Source organism: Astyanax mexicanus, chromosome 12 (assembly GCF_023375975.1).
Source record: "Astyanax mexicanus isolate ESR-SI-001 chromosome 12, AstMex3_surface, whole genome shotgun sequence".
NCBI lineage: Eukaryota > Metazoa > Chordata > Actinopteri > Characiformes > Acestrorhamphidae > Astyanax > Astyanax mexicanus.
This window is the reverse complement of record NC_064419.1, coordinates 13,088,304-13,103,919: the sequence shown is the minus strand read 5'-3', so window position 1 is coordinate 13,103,919 and position 15,616 is coordinate 13,088,304. Positions and strand designations below refer to the sequence as shown.

The window sequence follows — 15,616 nt, the reverse complement described above, 5'->3', positions numbered from 1 at the left end:
CTGACACTACTTCTAAACATTTATTTATACAACATTATCTTTTAAACTGTCGACACACGTTACTGTGCTCTCTCAAGCCCCCTTGGTCTCTCTCTCTTTTTCCAACATTATAAAAAAGTTTCCAGTCTAAAGACCTAACACACACTGCACTATTATTACTGTCCCCTCACAATAATACTGGGAAATTCCAGCATTAAGAATTATACCATTTTTTTCTGTGATAAACAATACTAATGTAAATATAATTTAATTTTGTCAATCTAACGCTGATTTTTCTTAAAAATAACTTTTAATAAATAAACTGCATCCAGCGCGAGTGAGCGAGTGAGACAGAGACAAAAAGAGAAAGACAATTCAGCACAGCGGCAGTGTGTCGACAGTTTAACGAAGTGTGGATGATTTTTTAAAGGTAGAGCCAGACTTTAGAGCACTTCGACATGTTTACTATTCCAATCGAAATCCAACCCGAATTCCTTTTATATTTATTGTCATTTTTTTTTTATCATCACTGTTATCAGTGAAGCTGCACAAACCGCCTTTTAAAGCACTTTGTGTTATTTAGTGCAAAATTAACATCTGTCTAAAACAAGTGAACAAACAGTTTCTTTCAAGACTTTACCTCTGTTTCTAACCACACTGCTCCAATTCTTCTTCTAGTCTGTTTCTGCACTTCAGCACCTCGCTTCCTCTGCCCTATTTACCGGCCTTTTCATCACAGGATGCAAAACTTCACACATATTGCTGCTTTGCTTTTTATGAAGGTTGAAATTGTGCTGCATGCCAGCAGAAACACAACAAACTCTTACTAACAAGAGCAGGGGTTAGTTAATGTACTACCAACAAGAGAAAATCCATTTTAAAATGTTTTAAAAAATCAAATTAAATGGATACTGATCTAAAATCCAATATTTGAAAAGTGTCGGGTATTACTGGTAAAGGGGAAGTATCTGTTTACTTTAAACACAGATACCACAGACAAGCTTTTCAGTTCTTTTCTAAATAACAAAATTAATATGAATGAATGAAAATAAATGATTAACAGCTTTAAAAATGATTGTAAGATTGTTCATGTGATTGTGAAAAAAGTTTAACTGAGACTAACCAAGTCCTCTTGTTGTCGAAGAAGAGCACCAGAAAGAGATGTTCTCGTGCCTCCTGGGTCATCTGCTCACCCAGCTTCAGCACCTCCAGAGGTGGAACGGGAATTGGCACCCCTCGGTGGAACACTCCCTCCCGCGGCATCTTAGGATCAATAATCTGAGAGAGAGAGAGAGAGAGAGAGAGAGAGAGAGAGAGAGAGGGAAGTAGACAAAGAAGTTTTATTTTTTAGAAAACAATATTTAATTTTAATATTTATACTTATTTATTTCCTCTTCCAAAAGACTTCAGTAATAAAAGATGCAGCTTCTAAAAGTTTCAGAAATAGCTGCAGTCTATTTGTCCACTTGCTTTTAATAGAATGGTTTAAAAGAATCAGAACAGAAAATAAAAAGGAGTAAGATAAGTAAACAACAGTAAACATAAAAAAACAGGTAAAATGCCCATTGCTACAAACCTTTATTATGTTACGTGTATATTCAAGAAATATATTTCAAAAGATGAGAACTGGGTGGAAAAGATAAAAAATGTAACATTACATTGTTCACTACAGACTTTCTGATGAAGGCTCCATCTCTTTCTCTCTCTCATGTTCTCTCTCTCACACGCTTGCACACCCTCTTTCCAAGATGGAATTTGCAAAGAAATGCAGATATACTGAGTCAGTACACTGCTTAGTCTCACCAGAGCAGGGTAAGAGGGATATCCTCGACACTTGGCCCAGACCAGATCAAGTGCATCGAGGGAACTGTAGTCTGTGGAGCTCATCCAACAGCTTGACCTACCCCTGCTTCGCACCACTGCAACACACAAGCATTACATATTAACACAGTTTTATATATTTTACTGAATATCATAAATAAATATCCAGGCCAAGAATATTGAAACCACGATTTGTTTACAAAATTCTAAAAACAATGTATAATATGTACTAGGGGTGGGACAAAATATTGATGTTGCGATACATTGTATCGTTTTCGTTTGCAATACACTACAAATACACAGGCTTGTCGATACATAGGCCTGTCAATTTTTTTGTGTGGACGTCTCAGAAATGATTGTGATAAACAATAATATTTTTATTTAAAGACTATTAAGATGGATAGGGAAGATTGGATTGGAAAATATTTTTTTTTCCAACTACTGCAGTCTATACTGTGTGTATGGAGTCACATTTACTTAATAATTGGTCATTATTGAAGCACTGATTGGTCATTATTAAAAGCATGACTGGCTAAAATACTGTTCACTGCCATATATGTGAACAAACATGCATATAAACACAGCAGGCAATAGACATCATGCTTATTACATGTGGGAAATGTATTGTGATATCCCTGTAATTCCCAACCCTAATCTCTCAATCAAATTCCACTGTACCCGTACTACGAGTACCTGTGCAACACAGGTTTCTCATGTGAAACGGATGTAAATATTCAAGGTTTTTGATATTTTATACTTATTTATAATGTGTATATTGTTACTCCAGTTACCTCTTGTTTTACTATGATAACATTGCTGGACTAATAAATGATTATCTTGCAATATAGCATGTGTTTATATGTGGACTTCAGAGTCAATCTACAGTCTATAAAGAGCAGAGAGAGTATAGTAAGGGGGAAATGCATGCTGGTTTAAAGCAAAATTCTGAATTCTATAATGGTCAACAGTTGGGTGAGCATCTGATCATACAAGTAACTAACCATAAAACTCCTAAACTGTAAACATTTAGTGTGTAAAAATCCTAGTGTGTGTGGATAAACTCACAGTGAGAAACCCCTCTGGATCCTCCCACAGAGTAGGAGTCGTTCTCTGTTCCTGATGTTTCCTCACTGCTGTCCTCCTGAAAGGCTGAGCGGGAGAAGGAGGGCTTGCCCCGGCCTTGTTTAGAGGGAGTGGTACTGAGGTAGTGGGAATGTAGATTGCCAGAAGAGAAAGACAGAGTTTAAGAAGATAATTTAATAAAAAAGATGTGACTTAACCACCCTGTAAAACCCAAAAGATGATGAAAATGATTTTAATTATGTGTGCTGTGGTGTGGTGTGTGTGTGTTGTACTAAACGCTTCTCACTTATTTCCTGGTCCCACAGTCTGTTTTTGGTTTCTGATTCTGGGAGAATACTCCAGTTAAGAATATACTCTACCTAGGCCTGGACAATATTTCGATATCGGTATTTATCGCGATAAGAAATGTTTCAATAACGGTGATATCATTTTTGTGGCATATCGATATGTATTATTTACAAACAGGCGTTTTTTAGCAGCGTCAGTTCACTGCAGCGCTGAATACAACCGGGCCGGGCTACGTCAGTGCGTGATCATACAGGCACGAAGCCAGATAGGCTAGGCTAGGCTAGGCTAGGCTAGGCTAAACCTGGGTCGGCTCCGCTGCGGTCCGCACCTAAAATCTCCCGCGATGTAGCGAAACCGACCCTAACCGAGCGGATCTCAGCTCCGCTCCGCACCGCACCTAAAACCCACCCGCGATAAAGCGAAACCAACCCTAACCGAGCGGATCTCAGCTGCGCTCCGCACCTAAAATCTCCCGCGATAAAGCGAAACCAATCCTAACCGAGCGGATCTCTGCTGCTCTCTGCACCTAAAACCCACCCGCGATGAAGCGAAACCGACCCTAACCGAGCGGATGTCGGCTGCGCTCCGCTCCGCACCTAAAACCCACCCGCGATAAAGCGAAACCAACCCTAACCGAGCGGATCTCTGCTGCGCTCCGCACCTAAAATCTCCCGCGATAAAGCGAAACCAATCCTAAGCGAGCGGATCTCTGCTGCGCTCCGCTCCTCTCCGCTCCGCACCTAAAACCCACCCGCGATAAAGCGAAACCCACCCTTACCGAGCGGATCTCAGCTGCGCTCCGCTCCGTACCTAAAATCCACCCGCGATGAAGCAAAACCCACCCTTACCGAGCGGATCTCAGCTGCGCTCCGCTCCGTACCTAAAATCCACCCGCGATGAAGCAAAACCGACCCTAATCCTAGCAGAATGAGACGAGGCTGAAGTTAGCTTGAGTGCACCTGACGCTTCCACAAGTGATTAAACAGAATAAATGGTTGAGGGAGGCAGGTCTAATTCAGTAGTTCGGCTTTTAAAGGTCTGATAAACTTCAGACTTCAGCTTGCTCCAAATTGTGCCGGAAAGTGGAGCCGACCAGCAACAGTAATACATCTGTTCCTCCACCTCAAGCAGTTTCACTACACACAGTATCTTCCTTATTCTGGCTGAAACAATTTTGTAGTTTATGTTGTATCTAGTCTAGTTATTTATAGTTGATGAAGCCTATAGGTTTGCTTATTTAACGGGGATATCATGTTCCTTTTATGTATATAAAGGCTTTTGTATTCCTTATTCTGGTTAAAACACTTTTGTTTTGATCTGTTAAATATGTTTACAAAAGAATAAGAAGCTCTGCCTCTGTTGTAATGTAAAGTTATTTATATTGGTAATATGTATATAGGTTATAGGTTCATGTTTGACAGGGATGTCATGTTTTTATTTTGCTACATGCAAATAAAAGTGAGCATTTATTTATTTTGACCCTTTTTTATTTCTAAAGTATTTCTAAAGTTTTGTGAGAGGAGGCTTTAAAGATTTAAATTAAAATTTCAGACAGTAGTGTACAGATTTCCATTGCAGGGATTCTTAGCAGCTTTTCTGAGGCCTTCAAAGTATTTATATCGATATCGAAATTATATCGTATCGACCGTAATTAAGGAATATATCGTGATATGAATTTTGGCCATATCGTCCAGCACTAACTCTACCGGTCCATAGCAGTGCAGCATTTTTATTTTCTACCTGTCAGACCTCTAATTCTTCTTATTACTATTCAAACTGAGAATGTTGCCAGTAAGACGTCTAGCCATGTTGGTCAGCCGAACGTCTTCAGGTCTTCTGTTTTATTTATAGCCAAGTTTTATTTCAGTTGTTTTCCTTAAAAGTTCCTAGATGTTTACAAAAAAAATTACCATTTTCGGTTATGAACTTGACCTAAGGAGCTTAAACAAAGGGAGAAAAACTTTTGACCAGTAGTGTACATGAACTGAGAAATACTACTTCTGAGCTAACATCTAGCTCTCTGTATCAGATTTTACAGACCTAACCTAAAAAAATTAAGTATGCTGTTAACATGAATACTGGAATAATCAGATGACTACAGAAACATGTTCCTAATCTTATTGTAAAGACGCAAAAACATGTCTTCCCATTTTATTTTTGGACTTCAGAATAAAGTCATTCTCACTTTAGCTTTAGATAAACAAGGTTTGGTGTGAAAGTGAAAATATATTTCCAGCTATCAGAAGGTGCTATTCATAAAAACAGACAGTAAAGTATGTGTACGTAAATTGCTTGGAAAAAGTCTTCAAAACAACCTAAACTTTCACTAGCGACGTCCTTTCTGACTCAGAGAGAGAAACAACGAAGATCAAACCTTAAAGATCAACCTTTTAGAAATGATAATGGAATTCTGCCAGCAGATACAATTAGTGCTTGGCTCAGTAACACTGTGGTTTGCTGTAGCTACAACAATACGTTGCTATGGCTTTACACAAAAACTTGAACGACCACTCCACAGCAATGCGGCTGCTACCCATTCATCCATGATGCTGCAAGAAGTGTGTTCGAAGCCTAATCAAAATTATTGTCCGGATTAAGGATTCCTCAAAATATACTAATATAATTTTAATTATATTGAATTAAAACCAAAATCATAACACAAATCAATAATCAATGCCAATAATGATAATATGCTATTTGAGAAATGCACATAAAAATGCAGTGGTACATGTTCCACTGGTGATATTAAAAGCATACTAGGGTGGTAAAATAACTAGATACTAAAGACTGAAATGTATATAGCTTCCTGTCCCTGTAATTTTCCTAACATTATATTAGTTAGTGTTTAGTACTTTACTTTTAGAAGCTGTATATAAGCTACACTTTAGTCCTATACTCTGAGAACTACAGTTTTACCATTATTAACATCAGTTTCACTGGTCCTACAATTAAACCATGTGGAACCACAAAATCTGATCTATTAACAATCAGTTCACTACAGTTTCTGCACTACAGTTAATAGATAAATAAGGTAGTGAACACTGTAGTTCACGGCTCGACTCTCTTGTTGTTGTTTTTTCTCTGTGTAAATCCTGATTCTGAGATTCTCAGTAGGATAAAATACTGTATTAACCAGAAACAATAATCAATCAAACATCTTACCATAATACTAACTTACAGACTGTAAAAGAGCGGGAAAACTCCACACAACAGAGGAGTGAAGAACAATTGGAGAAACATATGAGGATATGTATGTGTGTGTGGATTACATATCTAGATTTCTGTGTATAAATAAGTATGTGTGTGGTACATCTGCACATGTGAAATGGATTGTAAGTGGAACTTGTACATTTTGTTTTGGTCATTGGTGGAACATAAGAAGTCTAAAAAGTTTGAGAAAAAAAAAGTCTGTTCGCAGTATGTTGGCTTTGTACAGCTCTGGACAACCTCACGTCTTGCTCATGAAACTGCTGTGAGTTGCTGAATAAAGAAAAGCTGATCAGCTGTTTTGAGACGATATATTGCAAGCTCCTCAACATATATTTAGAATGGAGTGCCCTTTAGATTGTAAGATGTTGTATTAAGGCTATATTCACCCTGACATAGATCAAATAGATAAATACTTGCTGGCTGTTCTTTTAGCAGCCAGTAAAAAAAAGCTCTGACCAGAAAATGGATGCAACAGGAAGGACCAACATTAGATGACTGGATATGTAACTAAGGAGATTTATCTAATGAAAAAGGTAACATTCTCAGTGAATATAAGAATGGATTTATTTAAAAAAACACTGGAATAAATGGACAAAGTATATATTAGAAATAAGACTAGATGACTTGTTAGAAATATACATAGAAGGAAACACTTGAGCTGTAATTTAAGCTAATGATGTAACCCTGGTTTGTTTAAGGTAATATAAGGACTGGATATATTATTTTATGTATAAATTAGGGGTGTCACGATCTCGATATTTTATCGAAATCGAATCGAAATGAGGTCACGATCTCGAGTATCGAAGTCAAAAAGAGGATCGACGATCCCTCCCGCGCGCGCTACGCAAATAGCGCAGCGCGCTACGCAAATGGCGCGGCACCAACACAGCGCATCCTATTCATTTAAATAGAGATAGCCACTGCATGAGCGCAGTCGGCGGGAGTGTGATCACTGTTTTTATCTGTCCAACGGGGGAGGGGGGGCGGGGGTTGGGCGCGCAGGTTTTGTATCTGTATCTAACGGAGGGGTGGGTGCGCGCAGGTGAGAGCGTGTGAACTCGCTGAAATGCGTGTGTCAGTGTGACTTGAGAACACTGACTATAGATCACAGTGAGGTGGATTAAAAATCTTAAACTTATAATTGACTACACCTGTTGCTTTCCATTGAATTAAAAAAACATCTTTCTCTCAGATAAAGTAAACACAAGCGTGTTTCTGACTAAAATAAAAGCTTTTCAGGAGAGATATAAGTTATGTGTAAATATTTATAAGACAATACCCACATCACTTATCTAACCAGCCTGTACTGATTTCTGCCCCCCAATAATGCTTTCAATAACCTCTTGTAACCCCTGGGAGCCAGGGGTTACACTCTAATAGCCTTTAATAGTCTTCAGTAGCCTTTAAAAGACTTACCTGGCGGCCGTGGTGTGTCCACTAAACTCCGTAGTTATAAACATCCTGAGGTTAGCAGCGCGCTAACTGACCTGTTTATAATGTAATCCGAGCAGTGCCTCCGTGTCGGCTGTTCTAACCTGCTGCTGTTAGCTGCTTGGGCTGAAAGATGAACTGTAGTGAGCTGTATTATCCGGTTAGTGGGGTTAAAACCTTTATTTGTTTACAGAAACAGTAAAAACGGACTGGCTGAGCTCTGTAGCCCGTGGCTGGGCTGTACTGAAGTAGTGACTGAGTGAAGAGAGCGGGGCTTGTGCTGCTGCAGCTCCGACTAGTGGTTGGATGAAGAACTGCAGCTTCATGTAATGAGCAGTTTCACCAGCCATCCACACACAGCTCTGATAAACTGCTTGTTTTAATAGTGCACACTGTTGCTACCAAAAAAAGTCACTAGATGGCATTACCATATATATCTTAATAAATAATAATAATAATATTTATAATATTTATAATAATAATAATAATAATAAATATATTGTTTAAATTTTATGAGGCATAAAATAATAACAAGAGAAAAAAAACAAGAAAATCGAGAATCGAATCGAATCGTGACCCTCAAATCGAAAATGAAATCGAATCGAGGATTTAGAGAATCGTGACACCCCTAGTATAAATGTATTATTTATGTTCATTTTCATTTTTGACTGTTGCTCTGGATTTTCTGATATGCAAATGTACTCCCTGGATGTATATAGTTTTGTTATGGATGCTCAATAATTTTAGGCAATGTTAAAACTCTGTATATAATATAATAAGAAACTCTATGTTTTTCTGTAATGCCTTTCTAAACAAAAAAATACAGGAAGAAAACAAACAGGTAATTCTGTTATTAATACTTTTTACAGGTCACACTATATACATACAGCAGAGTCATCCTAAACTGAGTCATCCATCAAAGGCATGAAACTAAATATGTTACAAGGAAATATTGGAATTTTGCTTATTCTTGAACTGTGACTCGTTTCAAAACTGTGATTCAAACAAACATAGTCAGACTTAAGGCTGGGCAACATGAATAAAAAAATAATATCTATGCATGAAAACTGTGATTAAAACCAGTTATTTCACCAAATATTGATTTCTGAACTATTGATGAATATGAACTTTGGTGGAAAACTCTTTGCATTATTTGAGGTCTAAAAGTTATTTTTTATTATTTCAGCCATTTCTCATTTTCTGCAAATAAATGCTCTAAATGACAATATTTTTTTTTTGGAATTTGGGAGAAATGTTGTCCATAGTTTATAGAATAAAACAACAATGTTAATTTTACTTAAACATTTACCTATAAATAGCAAAATCAGAGAAACTGATTCAGAAACTGAAGTGGTCTCTGAATTTTATCCAGAGATGTATTATCTCTATATTTTTTCATCCCAATATGTAAAAACCTCCAGAGACAAAGAAAGACACTTTAGAGACAAATCTACAAGTTCCAGACTTTCCACAGGCACTGGTATTCACATTCAGTGCCAAATGTTGTATATTAGACTAGCCAAAATGTTCTAGCAGCATTTTATTTAATTAACAAGTAAAAGGCTATTTGGTTGGTTATAAACAGATTCTTCAAATAAAAGTTTTAAATCCACTTAAAGCAGCCTAAAAACAAGGGACACACACAAATACAGTGTGTTTTTGGAAATATAAAAATGGCACCTAAAGTGCAGTTTGAGTTTTTAAATTTCTATTAATCTGGGCTGAAACAATGTTACATATAAGGAGCTACACAACATAGTTTATATTAATATAAACAATATTGTCCCATCTCATATCTCATATAAAAATCTCTCAATATTTTTTAAAATCTCAATATTTTGCCCAGCCCTAGCTGGTTTATACTTCTGCGTCGAGCCTAAAATGTAAATGTTATTCTGAAATGGTAACTAGGGGAAGGCATCATGCATATAACTGACTATAAAACTACTACACTGTAAAACTGTAGTGTGTGGAAAAACTTAAAATTGATGCAGGGTCACAAATGCACAAACAGAAGTATAAATGCCCCCTGTTGCATCAAATTAGAGCGTTCTCTACGGTGTAGTCTGTGCGAGCACCCTATGCAGCAGGGTGAGTTGATGCTTCTGGCTTCATGAGTTTGTGATGCTCCTCAGTTTAAAGCACAAAGGTAAAAAATGCACAGCTGCTTCTATCCGCATTGCGTGAAGTGTAGTTACTTCTGGGGAGGTGCACATCTTATGACAGTGTAGGGTGCTGTGTAGGGTATGCGGCGATGTGCAGAATACGTGTAGTTACGGCTAAGGTTCAACACAGAAGGGCACATTGGCCATCAGTCGAAATAATCATCTTAACTTGTTACTATGCCACATGTTGGTACGACAGAACTAGACTAAGGACAGAAAAGCTTCCAAGTTCTCTTGGTTACAGTCGAGTGTAACTAACTGTTAGAATTTATGCTAACTAACAATCAGTTGTTACCACCACACCAAGAAATGCAGTATACAGTAGTGTGGAAAGGCTAATGATGGAGCCAGTTCTCTGTAAGAGGTTTTATTTCTCAGAGCTGAGAGCTGAGTGTGCAGTTTAATCACCTTCTTGTTTTTTTGTTGTTCCTTGTAGCTGGTTTTAATATTACTCTAACATTAATCCTAGGTTTGTGTAAGAATCATTTAATTAATTGAAATAACTATGCTTCTTTCAGTCTACTGAATAGCATAATTCATTATGGATAATTACAGATACTTTATTTAAAAAAACTAAGTAGACACGCAACAAGATAAAAAAAATCCTGTATTGAAGGAAAATATGCATCGTTTGATAATCTGTATTCTAAATCGCAATCAAATGTAATGGTTTCTAGAGTCAGAACCAGCAATATCCATCCATCAGGTGTGTGTGTGTACCTGGTTCTGTCGGAGGCTGCACTGCTGCTGCTGCTGGTGGTGGACTCTGAGTCGGAGCTGGAGCGAGGCAAACTTCGCTCATTCCTATAAACTCTGAAGCTCTCAGTCACTGGCTGACTGCCTCCATCAAAGCCGTTGCTAGGCAGACCTGAGACACAGGCAGAACGAGGATGAAATTAGTGAAGACAAGCCACACAGAGTTTATAGCTATATTTGTCTTACACAACATAGCAAGGACTTAGAAATGCACTATTATATAGAGCACGTCCAAAATGGAATTTAAGGGTGGTCACTGAAGTACTTATTAAATGCAATTATATCCAGCTACATTTATGCACTCAACTACATTAAGCTGATTACCTGATTGACAAAAGTGACAAATGCTTTTTTTTCCAAGATATGTAAATTCAATCTGCCATAAACTGGAACATGCAGTAGATGCAGCACATAAAACTAGAACCTAATCAATCATTCAGGTGTATGTTATAGCTCCACCTGGTGATGAAACTGCACATTACATTCCTCTCAGGCAGGTGTTTTAGAAGTTAAACAAACTCTAGCACCAGACAGCTCTGATCATTTAGGTTTTAGGTGTCTGTGTAAACAAACCAAACAAAGGGTGGAACCACTATAAGTAAATGAATGTATCAACTGATCTGGACCAGAAAAACCTACATAAATACAGTCGTATTAAATTTGGGGATTTTGTGGATTATGGTCTACGCTGCCTCTTAACTTTTAGCAAAACGATAGCGGATGGATGGATGTAGAGTTACTGATTTTAATATGGGCATCCTATTCGACCAACAGATTTTTTTAGACATTACTTTTCTTTAAATATCAAAATATGACTGAATAAAAGCATTAGAACATTTTGGCCACTGATATCAGAGAAAACTAATCATTTTTGTTTAATCACTAAAATCTAAGTGACAATAATAAAGCGTTACCAGTTATAGAGCATTCACAGTCATAGTAACATAGTTATTTTAAAAACGATCATTAAATGATAAAGCATGTATTAAGTGTGTATGTGTGTGAGAGTATGTACCCAGAAGAACGTGGTCATTGTCACTGTCGCTCTCAGAGCTGGAGCTGGATCGGGGGCTGCGGGGTCTCTTGCGTTGGCGAACAGAGGTGAGCTGGGGAGGGCCGACAGGACTGGAGCTCACGTTACCGACGCTGTGTAGCGCCTCTCGGTTTTTTGGGGGCCGACCCGGACGCTTTGGGGGACCAGTGGCTTTTGGGTTCTTTTTGGAGAACAGGACAGAAGTTCTGCGTCCCACTTCTGAGGCCAGGGTGGAAGCAGATGCACTGACGTCTAAAAAAAGAACATTAATCGCATTGAAATTTGATACCAAACAGGCAACAACTGAATATAATCGGTACTACCGAGAACCAAAAGGTCTAGAAAACATTGTTGTTTATTTAAGGATACTTTGCATGAAACACACAAATGTAGTTTAAGTATCAGTATTTAATTTAACGGATCGGTATAAAACATTTCTAAATGATACCCAGCTCAAATCATGATATAGGGGTTATGATCCAATACATTGCGCTTATTGTGATATTGTAAGCAAGGCAATACACTGTTTTACTTTAAATAATAATAGCATTTTTACCACAAATTTTATGACAATATGCTCTTAAAATCTCAAGAAAAGAAAAGGCAGAGTACAGTTACGTGACAGTTGGGGGGATTAAACACAATATCTGCATTCAAATTAAATACTAATTGACACTCGAGAAACGAGAAATGATACAGTATTGCAAAACATAATAATTTGTACAATACTAATTTTTCTTGCACCCATAGAAGCTATCAATCTTCAGATCAGCATGTTGGTTTTTTTATTTTTTTACCTTTTCCACCAATCTCCTGGCTGCTGCTCTCCCCTCCCTCATCGTGGCGAGTGGTCCCTGAGGAATGATGCGCTAGGGCAGATGCTCTCTCTCCAGAGGTCCCTGAATCGCGGCAGGCCATACCGGACAGGCCCTCACGCTGATGGGCTAGCTTGCGCTTTATGACAGTCATCTCCTTCCTCAGAGCTTTGGCTCGTCGCGATCGGCCGATGCTGTGCTTTCCTGAGTTGACCTCATCAAAGCGTTCCTGCAAGATCCGCAGTTGCTCCTCAAGTGGCAACCTCCGCCGGTTCTCAACTAATATCAGCTCTGAGGATACAGAATGTCACACAATTAACCAATACAAATATGCGCATTAATTGTTAACACCATTAGTCGAGCTGGATATCGTTTAAAATGTTCAATGCTGCTACCAAAACAATACCTTTTTAATTGTTTTTTTTTTATTATTGTAAAAAAAAATAATAATAATTTTAAAAAAATTGAAAAGAGATAATTATTTTCACCCAACATATTTTATACAACTGACATGAGTAATCTCATTCTCATACTGTCACCATGAGAGACGACATTTTATTTCGATCTTGTTCAAACAAACAAACAAACAAACAATGAGTATGTTTGTGCCACTTCATTAAGAACATCTTTCGAATTCAAAGCATCATATCAGTAGCAAACAATTTTAAACAAAACCTAGCCCTGATCACTGTGTTCTTGTGACAACATTAAAAGGGCACTAAAACTAAAACTTTTTTTAGCTGAAATGTGTTTCTTTTAAGTAATTAAACATACCAGACCTGCTTAAAATTACTGGAAACATTATGCAAAAAACGCTTTTATTGTGAAGATTTGCGCCTCTGCTGCGCACTCGCAGATTCAACTGTGCTATAGGTGTGGATGATGTGTACTTTGGTACTTGGAATATGCAAATCAATCAATAAAACCGCCACCTGGTGACGTCCAACCACCTACCACATCTTTCCACTATCAGAGACACACTGCTTAGCCCAATCAGCTCACCCTCCTGCCCTGCATCTAAACCCATACATCACCCAGTGCATCTCCCACATTACCCCTCCTTTTGGTGGAGTCAGCTGAAGTCAGGAGGTTTAGTTACTATTAAAAAATTATGCTTTAGTACACAGTGCTTTAGTGTTAAACGACAACAGACACACACACAGAGACACACACACAGAGACACACACACAGAGACACACACACAGAGACACACACACAGAGACACACACACAGAGACACACACACTCACCGTCTTCATTGATTGAAGGTGATCTCTCTCTGTCTCGTTCTCGTTCCCTCTCCCTCTCTCTCTCTCTCTCGCGCTCCCTCTCTCGCTCACGATCTCTCTCACGGGGCGACTCGGGGCTCGGCTCTCGGGGGAGATGCATGCCGGTTTCGTACTCGTAGCCGATCCGCTCAGCCTGGCGCCGTGCCTGCCGCAAAATTGCGCCCCCTGCCTCCCGCAGCCGCAGTGCCGCCCGGTAGAAGACCGTATCTTTGGCATTGTATTTCAGACAGTTGTTAACAATGAGAAGGAAGTCTCCCTCAAAAGCTTCGAAGCTGAGATAGTGATGAGACTCCAGACTCAGCCACATTGTCTGAAAGTCCATCGGCTGCTGAATGTGATCCAGGTAGTCAGGGACCTAAGCAGAAAAACATACGTAGCAAGAGCATATTTATTAAATATTACATTCAGACATGGACAATTTTGAATTGATTTACATTTAACAAGAATCAATGACAAAATGCAAAAGGCAAAACTTAGAGTCTCAAGATACTGGCACAAACAGAGACCCACTGGCTCAAACTAACCGCTGGTGGTCGTAGCAAAGATGTTCATCTGTTTCAGAAGAGTCTAATTATTGGCACTAATCAAGCAGAGCAAACATCTAAGGATTGCTAGATTGCAGAAACAACTAAAATCAGGTTAAAAGCTGCCCAACACATTATTAAAAAATGGAAGGACAGTGAGGGAAACATAATTTTCGAGGAAGTATGTGTTTAGAAACAAACCTTGATAAACATTTGATGAAATAAAGCACACGGTAGAAAACACTGAACACTAGATCTCAGGGATATGATGTTTATTAGGGAAAGTAAGAGCTTTTTCAAACGCACAAGGCAGTGAAGGGAACTCACAGGATTGGGACTAACTAGGTAAATGTGGCCCACCTCGTTCAGTGGGACAGGCTCAGTGAAGAAGTTGTTAGTGTCTCGTTCCTGCAGTTGTTCCAATGTGCTCCTCAACAATACCAGAAATGGAGTCAACTGCATCTCCAAGACCAGCTGCTGAACCTTAATCTATACAATCACAGAAATTATAGTTAGTTACACATATAAACCAGCATGTGCTGGACACTGAGAGAGACTCAGTGACAGTGTGTGTGGAAGTCTTACCGCTTCCCTCTTGATCTTCTCTCGCTTGCGGATAAGCTCCACCAGCAGTCTGGCTCTCTCCAGGTCATGCCTGAGTCTCTGCCAGGCTTTCAGCTGCTCCTTGAGTGCTGCATGCTTTTCTTCAGTGTCCCTCTACAAACAAAAAATATACCACAAATAGTAGAGCTGGTTATCAAAAATGCACCAAAAAAGGCACCGGCCAAAATGTCTCAATACTTCCAAGTATCGGAAAAAAACAAACAAATAAACAAAAAAAAACTGTGCTTATTTTTGATACTTTGCATAAAACACACATAAACACGCCAAAAGCAGAGAGTGCCGAGAAGTAAGCATTTTACTGCAGAACAAAGAAAATCAATGCATTCTGCTTTCATTAAAGCCATAGTGTATGTGTGTACTGACCGTAGGAATAGGAATAGGCTCAGGATTGCGTTGAGACTGCAGATGCGTCTGCAGGCGTCGCAGCAGTGGGACACCATTGCGGCTCTGTCTCTTCAGGGTCCAGTAGGCATGCAGCCGCTGCATGAACTGACTCTTTCTAGGTACAGTAAGATTTGCTGTGATCTTACTAAGCCTACAGAGATGGATAAAGGAAATGGAGTAAGATGATGTCAGTAAACAGAACAGAACTACAACAC

The 15,616-nt window shown here is 38.7% G+C and overlaps 1 protein-coding gene across 2 annotated transcripts in view; it reads right to left on the bottom strand.

The window, feature by feature from the left end:
- Positions 1–15,616, bottom strand: part of brpf1 (bromodomain and PHD finger containing, 1) — a 32,397-nt gene that overhangs the window by 5,399 nt on the left and 11,382 nt on the right. For both annotated transcript variants that reach the window (XM_007260512.3, XM_022670769.2), the window contains exons 6-15: positions 15,381–15,552; positions 14,979–15,110; positions 14,754–14,882; positions 13,831–14,224; positions 12,564–12,872; positions 11,749–12,018; positions 10,698–10,845; positions 2,866–2,999; positions 1,783–1,898; positions 1,103–1,257 (exon numbers count right to left, since the gene is read on the bottom strand). In XM_007260512.3, the coding sequence (XP_007260574.3) occupies positions 1,103–1,257; positions 1,783–1,898; positions 2,866–2,999; positions 10,698–10,845; positions 11,749–12,018; positions 12,564–12,872; positions 13,831–14,224; positions 14,754–14,882; positions 14,979–15,110; positions 15,381–15,552 (1,959 nt within the window). The remainder of the gene's footprint in view (positions 1–1,102; positions 1,258–1,782; positions 1,899–2,865; positions 3,000–10,697; positions 10,846–11,748; positions 12,019–12,563; positions 12,873–13,830; positions 14,225–14,753; positions 14,883–14,978; positions 15,111–15,380; positions 15,553–15,616) is intronic.